Source organism: Stegodyphus dumicola, chromosome 4 (assembly GCF_044657685.1).
Source record: "Stegodyphus dumicola isolate Sdum_Otavi_A_Nest chromosome 4, ASM4465768v1".
Lineage (NCBI taxonomy): Eukaryota > Metazoa > Arthropoda > Arachnida > Araneae > Eresidae > Stegodyphus > Stegodyphus dumicola.
The window spans coordinates 12,950,029-12,968,313 of record NC_140771.1 but is presented as its reverse complement, the minus strand read 5'-3'; the positions used below and the strand labels follow the sequence as shown (position 1 = coordinate 12,968,313).

Below are 18,285 nucleotides of genomic sequence, written 5' to 3'. Positions count from 1 at the left end.
CAAAAATATTTGACAATGCATGTACACAGTGACATCTTTTAACTTAAAAAAACATCTACAAATTGCACAATCTAGGCAGTGAAAGAATCTACGAACTACACACACCTCGCTTTAATAAATTAACATAACAATAAATTTCAAAGAATACCATGTACACCACATTCTGTTTAAACTTAAAAAAACATCTACGAATTGCACAATCTAGGCATTGCGCACAAATCAACAAAATAAATTAAAATAACTAAAATAAATTACAAACAATTCAAATAAATTCATAGTAAAAAAACAATGAACATAACATTCTACAAAATGAAAACAAAATAAAATGCACTTACCATAATACATACGTAAATAAAATTTCGCCAGTTACACAATGTCTGTCAACAAGTGCCATGATTTTGGTATATCACGTCATTCTGCGATTCAAAATTTCAAAAGTAATGATAAAAACTTCCTCCAAAGTTAACTTACTACATGAAAACCACAATCCAAATCTTGCCATACAAACAGCATCGTCCACCAAACCATCCCACAGCACGGAATCACGGCAAAAACCAGCGCAGAACACATAATGCCACATTTGGTGATCTTAGGGCGCATATAAGAGTAGAGCCTGTTTAATTCGAAAAATTAATTTTTTACAGAGTATATTATATATATTTTAGGACTAATTTTTTTCCCCCTCCAAAATTCTTGTTGGATGTTATGCTGAGGTCCAATATTGTTTTTCTTTAGGTACATTGAGTGCTTCATATATGGTGTTTTGTAGGTTATGTATCACAACTCGAACCATTTCAGAAATTTTGCGTCTTATGCTTCCATTTTTTTACCTATCTGATTTTAAAACATTTTTATAACCTGTTTGTCATATAAAAATTCCACTTTAGTTCAGTCATAATCATGAAAATAGATATGCAAAAAAATGAGAAAATATATAGTCCTCTGAATGCATCAACTTGTTTTTTTTGGGGGGGAGGGAACAGAATTTATTAGTGTATGTACATGTCTAGTAGTGATCTTACATTGCTTGACTATTTTTAACGTCCATGAAATGTTGTTGTTTGGCATCAATGTTAGCATAGAAAAAGTGCAATGTTTGAACTTGAACATTTGGTGTTTTATTATGTTAAAAACTGAATTAAAATTTTGTAGCAGAATACCATACTTTTCTCCACTGCAGGTAGTCACCCTATCCCCATAAAGAGGAAATTAAAAATTTACTAGTAAAGTACATTCACTGAGAATAATCATTCCATGGCATACAGGCAAAGATCAAGCACAAGCAAGGTTACGTTTTTGTAACTGATTACAGCTTAGATTAAAATTCTTAGAGCCTTTGCAATCTGAATGCTTTTATGATTTTTATAACTTATGACCATTCCAACAGTGGTATTTGATCTCAAGTATCCAATACATTATATCTAAAGATCTGGGCCATAGTTATGACATTGTATTTGCTCTTAAAACTATTCAAGTTCCACACAAGCAAGTGCCCAGAAATGTCAGTGTATGATACATAAGGAGAAAAATTAAGTACTACTAATACTACTGCTAGCAAGCTGCCATATTAAAAAACTTAAGAACATCATGAAAGAAAGACTATTTTTGCGCAATATTTATTAGAATGTTTAAAAAATAATTTTGTGATATATACACAACTCCTTTATTTGGCATGCTTATACAAACTTGCAGAATTATATCTTAGAAACTAGATGATCGTTTTCATTTGATGTTTAGCTATTATAGAATAAGTTTAATTCAACGGAAGAATTATATAGGCTGTTTTATATATCTTCAAATATAGACAATCATTTGTGACAAGCAGTGTTGCAGTATTTAAAGAAAGCAAAAGTGCTAAGATATTTCAAATAAAATTTGCAGCATTTATGAAAATGATGTTGAATTGTTTAGACCAGTGTTTCTTAAACTGTGGGTTACCAAAAATTTTAGCAGTTTTGATATTTTTTTAACTTATAATAATTTTATGATTATCAAATATTTTTACATAATGTATCTGAAAATAGATAAAGATAAAACATTACAGACAAAGAAAAAACAAAAACGTTTTGATACATTCTTTTTATAATATAAACGTTCATTTTCTTTGCTTTGCACGTAACGCTGTCATTTCGTCTGTTACTTATTTAAAATTTTCACATTGTTTTATGTCTTAAAACTAGAAACTAATGCTAATGATCTAAAACTCCAATAGTATATTACATTACAAGTGAAAAATTGACAGTTTCACTCGAACGTGTGCCAGATTTGCACAATACTTATGGGGTCCCACAAAATTTTTGTAAATATAATGGGGCCCTGGGAGTTTCGAAAAAAATCTCAGTGATAAAAAAAGGTTTGCGAATGAAAAAGGTTTAAGAAAGCCTGGTTTAGACAGTTTGCATTTGGTTTAGGAGATTGGAAGTTATTTTAATCTGGAAAATGAGGACCACAGTGATCGTCCCTTCATTACAGATAGAGATCTCACAAAGGCATGGCTGACTACAATTATGATACAGTATTCATGAACTGGTAGAGACATTAACATTTTCCTTCACAACAGCATAGAATTATCTCATAAATCTGGCTAAATTAGTTGTTTTGAAATATGGATTCTGTATCAGTTGGCAGACAGCCCTCTCCTTAAATATGTTTCCAAGTGTAATTTTTTTTTTTTTTTCGAAAAAAAAAAAAAAAAAAAAAGGAGAGAAACATTTTTGAAGAAATTACGAGGCATTTTTTTAAAGCACTGTTTTGAAATTCTGGCGTCTCAGCACTGTGGCTGATATTCTGTATGTGCATGCTATTTACCTACATCAGTTGGCAAGCCACAGGTACAATAAAATAAACTTTTGACCATGTTAATGTTTGTTTTTAAATATTTAAAATGGCTTCGCTGGTTGAGAATCCCACCGACTGTGATATATAGTCAGTGATTCATTTTCTTAGCACTAAAGAGGTGAAAAAGGCTGAAATTCTTCATCAGATTAGTGAAGTGTATGAAGAAAACATTATGAGCAATGGAATGTTACGGAAGTGGGTTAGAACTTTTCAAAATGGCCGCACCGAATGTTGATGATGATAAATGAACTTCTGTCATTACTGAAGACCTGGCTCAGTGACTAACACTTGTTCCTGCACTGGAAGAAATATCTGGATGGTATTCACCACAAAGACAATAAAGATGAAAATCGACCGTGTTGCAGTGGGTGTCAAATCACGTGGCAGACTTCTACGAAAAGGAGATTTAGAAACTGCTTGTACAATATGATAAATGCCTTAAAATTGGCAGAAATTATGAAGGAAAATAGATTGAGGTACAAGCTTTCATATGAAAATAAACTGGTAAGAAAATTCTACTTGTTTCTTTTTCATTTCCAAATGCTACTTACTTAAAAACATGCCTCTTAATTACTGGGGAAGAAATATGTATCCTCAATCCAAATGTTATCTGTAAATACTCACAAAAGAAGTTTTAAAATAATTGTTGAATACACTGAAAGAAACTGGCAAAATATAACCAGTAGTATTGAACTATTGAGGTGTTATTTCCCAGTTCAGTAATGCCAGCCTTGTGTGTCTTCAGCTATTAGAAACTAATTGCTAACACTTGCACAGGATTCCAGATACTCTCCAAATACTGCCTTAAGTGATTATTCTCTATTTCTTTCATTAAAAAAAAATTATCTTTGCAGTAAAATGCTTAGTTTAATAAATGACAAAAATGTATCTGGAATGATACTTGCTGGCAAAATAAAAAAAAAAAATTCTGAAAAATAGCATTAAGCAAATTTTGGAAAGCTATAGAGATATAACAGAGCAGAATGAATCATACATAACTCAGTAATAAAACATAAAATATTATGTACGCCTTTCTTACTAACATTTTAGAAGGCAGTGTCCTTTCTAAACATTTAGGCAATGTATAAAATTATTGATAAACAACACAAGGAACTATTGCTTTCATTACAGTACCTTTTTTGACTGAATACAATTGTAAATTATGTAGAAGACTAAAAATTTAGGATAGTTTGAAGGTTATGCAAGGACTTAAATCAATATCTACAGTGGGAAGTGCATACTCAGCAATACTGGAATTCCACTTAGAAATACATTAATGATGCAATTTGTATGCTGCTGTTAAATGTTGTATTTGATAGCACTATGGTAAGGGCACAGGAAATATATTTTTCACAGTTCTTAACAAAATTAGCCAAACTTCCTTATGCTAATTAATAATAATGTAAAAACATACTTAACATTAACTAAAAATAATAAAGTATTACCCCTCCCTCAAAGAAAAAAAAAAAAAAAAGTTTGTCGCCACCAAACAATACATAATACAATGGGAACTGAAAGTTCCCAAACTTTAATCTTTAAAAGGAACTATTTATACTTTGGCAATGATTTATTGTTTTTGATCTATACAGTATGAACTCGTAAGTTTACCAAATTACAATGAAAGCAAATGAAAAGTATATTTTTACAGAAAGTGCTTGATATGACCATCATATTCTTCAAGATACAAATTAACATGATGACATATATACCTCAAAGTTTCATTAACAGAATTGACTGATGTATCATGCTTAACTGTTTATGATAATGCTCCCTAAATCTTTTAATTTCTAACATGCCAAACTTCTATTTTTGCATGAGATTCATTTCTTCTTCCTTCCATTCACTCTGTTTGATATCCTACCCTGTAGTGTGCATGTGCACTTCAGCAAAGGCCAGATTTACTCCAAACAACAACTCATAATATCTTTCATTGTTAGAGACATTCATTATAACATTTAGCATGAGAGTTTGAAGACTTGAGAATAGCTCTATAATTTATATTATAAGAATGTATTTGGACAAAGGAGATGTAATCCTTCCAATGCACTCTTCTGTTATAATGCAGCATACTGGCAAAAGCTACAAAATCATATAAAAATTTACTCTTAAAATATTTTAATCTCAAACTTACCTTTATTGTTATCAAGAGATTTAACTTGAATATCACCATCTTGGCTGATATCCTTTTCATCTTTACAGTTTGCTGAATTGCAATTTTCACTTTTTACTAACTGACTGCAATTTTCAATAATATTATTTACAGTTTTCTTAAATTCTTTAGGAACTTCAGATGGCTGCTCCACTGAGAAGACTAAACATAAAGCTCTTAAATCCTGAAAAATGAGAGATTATAATAATTTTACTCTGTTAATCGGAATATTTGTTTCAAAACATACATAGAATGAAAATATATATAATTACACAGATATTAATGTACTGCATTACAAAAATGGTATAAAATTATTACCCAAGCCTAAATACTGAAAATGAGTGTTGAATTTCAGTCATTTTTATAAAAATATAATTAATTACAGTCTTTCAACAATTTCTTCATGTGGAAGAATTCATCATCCTATCTGTTAGATAGGATTTGAATGTGTCCCAAACTAAAAGACTTTCTGAATTTTTTGAGACAACAGGATGCTTTTGCTACACACATTTTACCCACAATTTCACACTTTCCATCCATCCATCCTTTCTCATAAATATAAATGAATATAACATTTTGGCACTGTCTTTCTTTTAAGAATAAACATGAGTTTTAATTTTTGACCATCCACTAAGCAGGAAAGAATTACAATGAGGTGAGACTTTTCATGGCATGTTGTTTTATGTAAACCAATTTTGTGCCTTTCACATCGATCACAAACATATTGTTTTCTGTATCGCTTTTCAATTTAAGGTACCATTGTTTGAAATCCTGGGGAAAATCTTCGAATGAATAACTTAAAAAAATAACAGCATCGATTATGCATCTTTCATATTTCTTTGTATAGAAAAGAGTGTGCATTATATCGTGAATATAACTACAAATTTTTAAAAAATGTAGTTTAAAATTATAGGTATGTGTTTTACTCTGGAATATACAGTAGTCATAATTTTTCTGATTAAATACTTCCTTTCCTATTCTTACTACATGGGAATACTAATCATACTTACTGCATTTAATTTATATGCATGCTTAGATATATCTGCTGCTTCATATGTTTTTGCAAAAGTAGACATGAGTGCTGACACATGAGTTAACATTTGGTCATTAATAACTTGGTTTGAAACCTAAAAGAAAAATATTCATGTGAAATGAGCAAAATTAATTAAATAATGTATAACAAATATTCAGTACATATAGTAAATTTTCCATAAAAATGCCTTATTATTACAGAAACAGATTCAAATATGCTACATAGTTATCATACATATTATACAGTCGTCAATGCAATGCTAAAAATGTATTAGTAACACAAAAATTCCTTAATTCATAAATAATGGCCAGTCATTACCAGTGAACATTTCATTCTACCTCCACCCATACACCTGTAGAGAAAAGGTCAGACCTTCATATACTGCACATGTGCAGCTGATGTTGGAATGTATAAAGCGGCTATGCATTGCCTTTCCAAAACATAGCAACATAATGGGAAAAGCAGCTGATTTATCAGACTTTGATAAAGGTCAAATCATTATGGTTCAGCAACTGGGAACATCAGTATCAGAAATGGCACATTTAGTGGGCTGTTCACATGCAGTTGTTGTGAGCATGTATCAAAAGTGGTATATGGATGGTGAAACGACAAGTCGGCCAGCAGTCTGTTGTTGATGGTGCATTGATTCCAGAGGAAAGTGGAGATTGTTACGCATTGTTCGCCATGGCCGAAGAGCTACAATAGCCGAAATCACCACCAGCTACAACAGTGGTGACCCAGACAGTGTTTCTCAACACACTGTGCAGCATTCATTGCTGCATATGGGCCTACGTAGCCAGAGGCGGAAGCATATCCCTTCACTGACAGCACATCATCACCAGCTACGTCTGCAATGGGATAAGAAACATCGGAATTAGACATTAGAAGAATGGAAAAAAGTTGCATGCTCCGACAAATCACGTTTTCTGGTCCATCACATATATGAGCATGTGCTAATATGCTGATTTCCAAACAAAACCCTGACTTCCGGATGCACAGCAGGTTGAAAGCAAGCCATTGATGGGGATATTATGGTGTAGGCAATGCTTTCACACATATTTAAAATGCTATAGACAATTGAAAAATCCTAACAAATGTGAAATATGCATTGTACTTCATTTTTCAGAATGTAAAAGAAATGAAAGCATCCAAAATTCATCGGCAAATTAGTGAAGTCTATGGAGAAAACACTATGAGTGTTGCAATGGTAAGAAAATGCATTACAGCATTAAGGATGGATATAGCAATGTTCATATTCAGCAGCATGGTGGAGAACCATCTGTCTTTACTGAAGATTTAATGCAGAAGGATATAAAAAAATAAAAATACATATAACTTTGCCATTATGAGTTTTCCTCAAGTATTCTTTATGAAATTGTGGCAGAATGTTTAAATTACTGGAAGTTGTGCTCACACTGGGTACTGAAAATACTGAATGAGGTGCACAAAACCAATTGTATAGTCAATATTTTATCTTTAATTCAGCAATACAGTGATAAAAAGGTGGATCGATTTTTAAGTCGAACTGTCAGTGGTAATGAAACATGGGTAGCTCATGTTACACAGGAATTCATGGAATGGAGGCATCAAAATGGTATAGAGGTTGACAAATTAGGCAGCAGATTTCTAAGAGGATGAAATTCAGAAGCTAGTTGTATGATATGACAGTGGCTTAATATGTTAAAAAATAGATAAACGTACAAATTTTCATGTTAAGATGTAAAATTGTTAAAAAAATTGCACTTGTATCTTTTTTAATATCAAAATGTATTTACTTATAAAACACACTTCATATATATATAAAACGAAACTAAAAATTCAAAAATTAAATTCCACTAATTGTATGCCAAATGATGTGTGATGTCATATATGAAACGAAACTAAAAATTCAAAAATTAAATTCCACTAATTGTATGCCAAATGATGTGTGATGTCATGAAGCAGGTAAACATTAAGAAAACATTTTTTTCCCCATTCACGGGTGGCAAGCCTAGAGGTAGACAAAGAATAAAACAGAGGAAAGGGGAAAAAAAATTAAACTCTGGAAACTGTATATAATGGCCCCCTCCAAAAGGAAGGATAATGTAAAATTGTAGCTCATTGTCAGGAAGCAGACACATAATTCCACATGATCAACCACTTAGCAGTGTTCCACCGCAGAAAGAAAATTCACCTTTCTGTAGTATTCATTCATAGGTTTATGAAAGCTAACTGCAAAGTTCCTAGGAAAGAAAATTCACCATGATGATACCATCATCAAAGTTTCATTTTTGAAAGAATAGAACAGCACACAAAAATGTCTGCTACACAACTCTCTCACTCTCGGACACCTAGAAATTGGTTGTACACACAGTCTCTGTCAGTTAAAAATGTCTTGAATGTTATTAAGTTATGTTTACTAAAGAGATGAATTAATATCAAGTAAAGATTAAATTTTATTGATCACAATTATACAGTACAAAGTCTGTAATCCGGACTCGTTGGGACTTCGGCGATTCTGGATTAGGGGTTTTTCCGGATGATAGATCATCAATTTAAATATGGTAAGATGGCATGCAGAAATTATACTATTAAAAATATGAAACCATAATTTATGAAATAAAAAGGAATTATGATCTAAACAATATCAAATTTTACACACACACACACACACACACAAAAAAAAAAAAAAAAAAAAAAAAAAAAAGCTTAATATTTATTTGTTTACTTCATTAAACATTTCTTTCAATGCATACATGCGTAAAGCATATGCGCGTAATGTATGCGCATTCTTTACGCGCATGCATAAAGTTTGTGGCTTTGAGATGCGGATTATAGATCATTCCGGATAATGGACGTCCGGATTACAGACTCTGTACTGTAATACATTTAAAGCTATCACATAAAGGAAATCTTTGAGAAAAATCTATCATAATGATATATAAAATTATATATTAATTATACCTGAAATATGTTATATATTAAATGACAAAAAGTGCACAAGTTGGGATCTAATTTTGAATACAAATAGATATGAATTATAGTTAAATATGACCAACAGGTAAAAAACACTTCTCTAGAGGAAAAGTATGTAATCAAGAAATTATACTTCTTATCAGTATTAATGCAAAATAAAATGAAGTCATTTTGATACCAATTGCTTCATCAAATTTATCTGATGACCTAATGACTTTTTTTTAATCACAAAAAATAAATTTTTAATAATGAGTTTTTTATTCCGTGTTGTAGCTTGAACGCATTTATCATTAGTCTTCTCCAAAATTTTCAAGCTTCTTTCAACTGAATCGAGGCCATTTGTCATATTCGCAACAGTTGCATGATTTTGTTGTGGATCTGAGTCTAAGCTATGGGCTTCTTCAGTTACAATTTGCTCATCATCTCTATAAGCTCACCGACTGTTATTTCTTTGTAATGTCAGCCTAACAAGTCAATGACATCATTACTTTAATCTAATTGCCTCAATTCCTATTATAATGCATGATCTACGTAGTGAGTGAATGGTAGGGAATTAAGTGAGAGGGGAAATTGAGGAACTGCATAATTTTGAGTTCTTGTAAGTTGGGGTTGTAACTTATTGCAAATTTTATATTATACTGACCAATAAAATGTAAATCTCAACAAAACCATTTTCAGATTAGTAAAACGAATACTTTTTTTGGGGGGGGGGGAGAAAGCACAGTACAACAGAATTCCAAAAATCCAGGAATGCCTCGTATCTATGCTCCTTTACACTTGCAAATAAATAAAATTTTGCTTTTCAGAAAATTCAACATAGTGTATTTAGTGACAGTTTCTTCTTATATAAATATGAAAAATTTTTCACAAAAATATTCAATACTTAAACATATTTTGATTGAAAAAGTTATTTAACATTTATAATGTATTTCTTGCGCCTTTCTAGTGTGCCTTCGCGGTGTAGTGGTTCTGCATGCTGGGCCTATATTCCAGAGGTCCGTGGTTCAATTCGCGGCGAAGGCGGTTGCTAATTTTTCATCTCTTTTGCTTCGAAAAAAAAACCTAATGTCTCTACACATTTCTGTCTGTGTTTCTACATACATCAGCATTTTCTGATTATAATAAAAGCATATAATGAATTTGCAAAATTTTTTATTTCAGATAAATCATCAATTTTAGGTATATATACAATCACCTTTTAAAATTGAGTGAATGTGGTTAACATGCATAAATAATTTATTTACACTCAGTTGTTTTGTTATTAAGTTTCAATTTAAAAACACCTTGTAACTGGTTTGTTTAGATTCCATGCAACATGCAAGCTTGTTTTCATCAGTGGTGAATATGGATGGATTCTTAAAAACAATCCATGTTCTGATCTTTTTCAATGTTTAAATCAAAAATACGGTAACAATAAGATGAAAAGAGAAAGATAATTCATATATGTATATAAACCCAATATTTCAATTCTAACATTTTTGTTTATGTACTATTAGCTATTTTATTAATCCAATTGCCCATGCGAAGCACATAATAATAAAATTACTATACGGATTGAGTTTAAAGAAAATTGGTAGATTTTAGTAAATAATGCATTTATTTTTGTTTATTTTTATCTCTTGTTTAAGACTATAAAAATTATTTTGAAAATAATTTTACTACTGGTTATATAATATATTTATGTAAAATATCTCAATAAAGTTTAAAAAAGTTCTCCAAGTCCGGAAAAATAATTTCTTATCATTTCATGCCTTTTTCTCTGCACAAAACTTTCTACTTGTAATGGGATTATTTTCATTGAGTAGAATGTTTTAGAAAAATATAATACCTTAGTAAATTTTGATTAAATAATTCTTGAAGTCCAAATTATTTAGTTATTTAGGAGGGAAAAAATCCAACTATAAAGTGAAAAATCAGAAAAAGTAAAATGTAAATAAAACTTAAAAAGATATACTCGTACAACATTTGGTCTCATGCCATGCAGATTACTGGAATTCTGTTGTACTTATGCTTCTCTATATTTGTCTAAACTAACACAAGTGCAAAATAATTAGAGTAATATAAATATTTACCTTAGGTAGTAATACAGAAAACAACTGAAATATTAGAGGATGATTCAGACAAGTTCGTTCATCTAATAGAACAGACTCTAAGTAATCAATAAAATAACTGCTATTGCATAAAAGCTGAATGAATTCTCGCCCAACCTAAATTAAAATAATTGAAAACAATCTGTTATGAAGTTTCAATAAAAGCAAGTAATAATAGAATAAACACGTAATTTTTAAAGAAGTGCAGTAATTTTTATATCATGAAATCTCATATATATATATTTTAGAGAGAACACATAATTTATACATTTTACATTATAAATGAAAAATCTAAAAACGTTAAAAATTCTTTTAATATTTTTTGATCAAAATAAAACACACAGAAAAACAAAATACACAACTTACATCTGAATGAATTATGTCTAACCATAATTTTGGAAATACTGGTAAGTGAAGAGGTACTCCTTCAATAGCAAGCATTGCACCTAAACAAGAAATAATACAGAATTGCATCATCAGAATACATATTTTTTAAATAAACATTTTATTTTCCAAACAAAATAATACTTACTAAGACTCACTAGATCTGCCGTTATGCACTCATTAGAGATTGCCACTCTACATAACATATCCACTAATTGATGATAAGGTAAGTAAAAATCAATCAGTTGATGGTCATAATCTTCATCAACACCCTGAAATTTAATGTACAGAACTTATAATCTGCATAAAATATTTTAACTACAGCATTTTATATATATGAAGTAAATTGGGTCGGTTTATATGATTACGGCAAAGCACTTAAGGGGTATCTACTTAGATTTCATGAAGCACTTTCTAAGGGAAACTGGCTCATATTCACATTATGCATGAGAAAACATGTGGAGCCATTAGTTATTTTGAAGCAGGAGTTGTGAAAAATATGCAATGCCCTCGCCAGGACTCAAACACTAGACCTCTCAAATATGCATCGAATATGCTTCCCATGAAGGCATGTGGAAAGGAGGGAGAAAATTTCTTATATACTTCCTCTTTTAAAGAGCGAATGAGGATGAGGGGACACAAATGCCAAATTCTGGTGGTGATGAATTATGGTACACCACTTTTTTTTTAGTTCGAGCACTGCTTGTAGTCATTAGGTTTTTTTGAAGCTGGAGACAAGAAAAATGTGCAATGCCCTCACCAGGACTTGAACCCTGGACCTGTTGAGTATGCTTTCAATTACGCCATGAAGGCAAGCAGAAAAGAGGAAAAAAATATCTTACAAACACAAAAATCAAACATGCAATCAGAAAAACTATGAAAATGCACACACAGATAGCCCATTGACTGAGATTCAAACTTCAAACCAAACTAACTGAGAATGACAACTATTAAGTTGAAATTAAGCTAAAAATAAGGTTTGGTCAGAGATTAAATAATAATAATAAATCTGAAAGCTTTCAGATTTTACATTATGCCCAAAGGGGCGTTTTTTAAAACTTTTTCTGTTTTATTAAACATCATGTTCTTTGCACTTAAACCATAAAATTCAATTCCATAGCAATATTGCAATAATTTTAAAATGAGCATATCTTTAGAATTTCCGATACACGGTCTTGCACACTGGATATGAAAATGTTTTTTCCCCCACACAGTGTTGCCACTGCACGCTTTGAAATCGTTGAGTTTCTTAATCAAAAACTCATAAATGCTTTACAAAATATGAAATAGATAGTAAAACAAATTCCAAATTTGGGCTTCCAGATGACCATATTCGCTGGAGGATCATGTTTTCAAAATTTGATGGCTCTAGGTACCATTGTTTTATCACAATGCAAGAAACATACATCACATTTATGCAGATTCTTCATTATTTAATTTCTTTAAATATAATACAGGCTCTAATAATTGGTAGCAACAATTAAAAAAGTTATTTGCCATTTATTATAGTGAATCAATGCAAAATGCCAAAATGATATGAATAGCCCTTCTGAGCTAATGCTCCTTTGGGCTAAAAAACTGAAAGCTTTCAGATTTTATATTATGCCCAAAAGGGCATTTTTTTAACATTTTGCGTGTTACCTTTATTTATTAAATATCATGTTCTTCACATTTAAAATTATAAAATTCAATTCAACAGCAATATCACACAATATTTAAGACAGCATATCTTTAGAATTTCCGATACACAGTCTCGAGCGCTGGAGATAATTCCCCCCCTCCGGTACAGTGTTGCCACTGCTCGCTTTGAAATCATCAAGTTCCTTAATCAAAAACTCATAAATGCTTTACAAAATATGAAATAGATAATAAAACAAATTCCAAATTTGGGCTTCCAAATGCCCATTTTTGGTTGGAGATGTACGTTATTCAAAATTTTATCTCTCTAACTACCACTATTTTATCACAATGCAAGAAACATACAGTCAACAGTCTTTAATCCGGACTCGTCGGGACTTCGGCGATTCCGGATTATAGATCATCAGTTTAAATCTGGTAAGATGGCATGCAGAAATTATAAAATTAAAAATATGAAATCGTAATTTATGAAATAAAGAGCAATTATGATCTAAAGGGTATCAAAATTTCCAAAAAAAAAAAAAAAAAAAAGCTTAATATTTATTTGTTTACTTTATTAAACATTTCTTTCAACGCACGCATGCGTAAAGCATACATTACGCATAGCCGAAATTAGAAAATTGCAACCAGAAAACTATTTGATTTGTATTCGTGATATTTATAATGATGAGGAATTTGATTTAAATCATATCAAAGATGGAGTACATGGAGATGAAATACTACATTTAGTAAGGAATCATAAGCCGAATAAAATAAAAACATCTGCCCTGAAGATAAGGATACTGCTGACAGATCAACTTCCAGTTCATAGCATGCTGTGACGTTCCCCCTCTCCCGCGCAGAGCAGCGTGAAATTGATAAACAGATTTCGGAATGGTTAGAGAAACAAAGGAACCTTTATCCATTTTTTGCAGCAATTCCACTTTTTGTTTGATAGACATCGAAACATGCTTTCCTTTTGTAGACCCTTTGGCAGCTCCAGCATCGGAAATTCTATTTGGCATAATCGAAAGTTCCAACGTACCTTTATAAAATTGCTCTAACAGTCTGCAAAAAATAATAAGCCGGATCCAATTCGAAGATTAAGGAACAACGCAATCTGCAACATTAACTAAAATAGGTAATTAGATAATTTTAGCTTAGCTTATACCGTCCGTTATACATTAAACGCGCATGCGTAAATGTGCATGTGTATTTGCATATGCGCATGCATGAAGGTATTACGCGCAAAAGTTTGTAGCTTTGAGGTCCAGATTATAGATCATTCCGGATTATGGGTGTCCGGATTAACGACTTTTGACTGTATTACATTTATGCAGATTCTTCATTATTTAATTTCTTTATATATAATACAGGGCTCTAACATTTGGTGGCAACAATTTAAAAAGTGATTCACTATTTATAGTGATAATTAGATTTTTGATAAAAGAAATCCCATCTCTCGCATGCAAATGTTTATTTTGAAAGAAAATTATTAACATGCAGAAAATTTTCAGCAACAATGCTATTAACATTTGGCATTTAACTGGTTCTATATACAAGAAATAAACATGGAGAAAATATTACTTTATGCATAGAGAATATATAAAAAAATAATACATGAATGACACTAACTTTAGAAGATTCTAGTTGACTGACATGCAAAAACATCTGAACAACAGGTCTGGGTGGCCGTATACTAGTTTTAGATGGCAATAATTTCTGCCCTCTTCTAGGAAAAAATGGTCCTGTACTGCCTGTTAAAATCCAATAGGTTTTTTTTATTAAATAATAATTCTATAGGAAATATATCTAAAAACATTTCTGAATATTTTTGTAATTTTTTAATGATTTACAGCTAAAAGGAAAATGAATAAACATTTATTCAAACAATGAACTTGAAAGAACATACCTGGTGAATTACTTTCTTGAAAAGTAGCATGGCAGCCTGCTAGAAGAGGCACTAATGTTGACAAACTTTCATTTGGATACAGTAAAACCATCTCTTGCAGAACTTCTGAAATTAAAAATAGCAAAATAATATACTGAGTAGAGTTCACGATTATTTTAAATAAATCAATATGAAATTAAATAAAACATATACAAAATTTGTCAATTAATGTTTTGATTAAAAGCTAATCACGAGGGAAAAAGTCTTTTTATTTTTAATTACCGTATTTGACGGCATATAAAACGCACTTTTTTTCCCTAAATTTGGTCTCAAAAAAAGTTACCTGCATCTTATACGTGAAGGACACAGATTAACTTTCAATATTGAATCCTATTTTTAGCCCAGATAAAGGTCTAGACACGCATAACTTTTTCTACATCTGCCATAATTATTTTGCTCATGCGTGAAATATCTGTCGCCAAAAAGCGCCAAAGCTCGAAGCTGATGTCGAAGTTTGAACAGGTTCGACGGTCACATTACGTCTATGGAGCCTTTCCTTCTTTACATAGACTTTCTTTGACTCATCCGACACACGTGTCAGTATCGGTGCTACTCTGTATAAATGTGTCGGTATCGGTGCTTAAAACTGTTTGTTTTAAAAAAAGTACCCTGGAAAATATGACTACAGGAAACAAAAGATTAAGCTATACAATTCAGTATAAACTAGGAGTGTTAAACTATGCCAAAGTGCATGGAAACAGAGCAGCAGCAAGGCATTTCGGTCCACCACCTACCGAAAAAAAATAGCTTGCCCTTTGTTTATTTTCCTTAATAAAAATACGTTTGGTAATTGCATTCAAAGATTGTTTATTTGGCTTTTATGAAACGTGAAAACTAAAAGAAACCACATTTTAAGTTATTGGGGTACCGTGCTATCACGCGGACTATTGAAACTTTTTTTCCTTGTATGTGGCCTTCTAAATAAGGGTGCGACTTATATGCCAGTGCATCTTATATGCCGTCAAATACGGTATCTGTAATTATTGAACCATTCATAGATCATTAACATTACATGTTATAATTTGTTTAAGATAAAATAGGAAAGAAATTTACACATATTTTTAGTTTTTATTCCGGAGAAAGTATCTTATACTTTAAGTCATGTTGACATTTCTTTAGCTAACATAGCAAAATTATGAGGTAAATAAAATTACACTTAGATAATCCACCTTGCTTGTCTACACCTCCAATGCCCCAAAATGTGGTGATTCTAACTATTTTACAACATAGGTATTATTTCGATCAATATAGTTCTCTTCTAATGGCTCCTTTTTAGTTAATGCATCAAATGTGCCTCTGAGTGATAAAATGTTACGACTTCCATCCCAATTTCATATCTTTGAATACCATAATTTGGACAATACTTCATGCTTATCTTCTCTCATCTGAAAATTGTTTCACTCTGTAGTAGCAGCGATAAATCTCTCCACCTCTCAAAGAGATGAATTAGCCTTTAATTTCCTTCCAAGGCTTAGCATGCTGGATAAAAAATTGCAAGTTTATTTTAAACAGTTAGAAGAATTCTTTAAGGGGTACCAGAAACCCCTATACCGACAATGTTAAATTGGCCATTTTCGATGTACCTTTTCTCAAAATCTGCTGTTGATACAAGCTTGAAATTTTTTCTGTAATTAAAGTATACCTATTTGATTATACTGAAATGAGCTTTTGAAACATTTTGAATTTTAGAGTAAATTACAGAATATTTTGTTAGGCATAGTAAAAGTTAGCACTTTTCTCACACAAAAAAAATTAATTTTTTTTCTAAGTTTATTACGAAAAGTTCATTTCAGTAAATATTAGGGAACCTAATAAATAAGCCATAAAAAGTTTAGATACCTGTAAGCAGTAATTCTTGAGAAAAGGTACATAGAGTATAAAAAAATCACGTTTGGAGAAAAACGTGTTTTTGTGTAAAAATCCTCATTGATCAAAGCAGTAGATGACAAATTAAAACTAGATTTTTTTACAGTTCTAACTTTCATAGAGATTAAAGAATGGTATTTTTAAAAAGATAAAAGTGTAGAGAATTTGAAAATGCAAAAATACAAAATCACAATGTTTTGAAGATTTTGGGGTTCCAACACCCCTTAAACAATTATCTTCTTCATATATCAGAGTAGCAGTTCTTTTAGGGTCAATGCACATGTTATCCAGATTCCACAGTAAATTTAATTTCCTTTTAAACAATGACCAGTATACAATTAATCTTGAGTTTAAAAAACTTCTATCACAGATTTTGGTTAATGGCAATTATAAAAATAAGGAACTGTGTGGAAGTATATACAAATTAAATCTTTTAAAAAAAAAAAAAAAAAAAAAAAAAAAAAAAAAAAAAGAGAGAGAGCTCACGTGATTCATTAAAATAAACAGCATTAAATTATTACAGTACCTATACATATTTGCCGTAACTCTGGAGGGGTAAAAGAATTGAGTAATGTGAGCAATTTTCTCATAATATCCGGCTGGTCTTTCCATGTGGCCAACCACTGTCGTAATTCTAAGGTATCTCTGTTTGTTCTGGCTGTTTTTAAAAGATCTTGTACAATAGCTAATAAATCTACCATGTCAGCAGTTACATGGCAAGCTGTTGCTTCATGATACATCATGTGTAATGTATAAAAAGCCTGAAAAACAAAAATCTAGATTACTTAAAAATATTAATATTATATACCAAAAGATTTAAGACTTACCATTAGAATAAACTATTAAAGTTGACATAAATGTAATACATATAAAAATAAATATATTATTAGCATGCTATTCACACAAGGAGATCTATATTATGAAAAGGAAATCAAACTAGGAATGTTTTCTAAATATATTAAGAAATTAAACTACTTCACTGAGATTTGAAATGAAAATTCATTCCAGGCTACTTCATTTGTACTATAAAGTTGCAAATTTCTATCATCATACAAATTATTTACAAAGTTTTTCATTTCATTCCTAACAATTCCACATCAAAAAATTAATTTTAACAAAATAATTCTTCCTATTTTTGTGTCATTTTCAGTGCAGTAATTCTAATAAATTTTTGAGTCACTTTCAGTGCAGTAATTCTAATCAATTTTTGAGTTATTAGTATGTTAAAATATTTCATACTTTTTTATAGAACAGGAAAAGATCTCAGCTATGATTTAATTTTAGACCTATGATTAAATCAATTAATCAGACCTATGATTTAATTTTATTTCCCAATCTTTTTTTTTCCCCTTCGTTAATTCAAAGCAGGTACATAGATTTCATGAACCAGGATAAGAACTAG

At 30.9% G+C, this 18,285-nt stretch overlaps 1 protein-coding gene across 2 annotated transcripts in view; it reads right to left on the bottom strand.

Annotated features, from left to right (window-relative positions):
• Window positions 1-18,285, bottom strand: part of puf (ubiquitinyl hydrolase 1 puf) — a 223,611-nt gene that overhangs the window by 4,420 nt on the left and 200,906 nt on the right. For both annotated transcript variants that reach the window (XM_085814567.1, XM_085814568.1), the window contains 8 exons: window positions 17,410-17,644; window positions 14,979-15,083; window positions 14,702-14,823; window positions 11,598-11,721; window positions 11,432-11,511; window positions 11,048-11,182; window positions 5,998-6,114; window positions 4,970-5,171 (listed from right to left, as the gene is read on the bottom strand). In XM_085814567.1, the coding sequence (XP_085670693.1) occupies window positions 4,970-5,171; window positions 5,998-6,114; window positions 11,048-11,182; window positions 11,432-11,511; window positions 11,598-11,721; window positions 14,702-14,823; window positions 14,979-15,083; window positions 17,410-17,644 (1,120 nt within the window). The remainder of the gene's footprint in view (window positions 1-4,969; window positions 5,172-5,997; window positions 6,115-11,047; window positions 11,183-11,431; window positions 11,512-11,597; window positions 11,722-14,701; window positions 14,824-14,978; window positions 15,084-17,409; window positions 17,645-18,285) is intronic.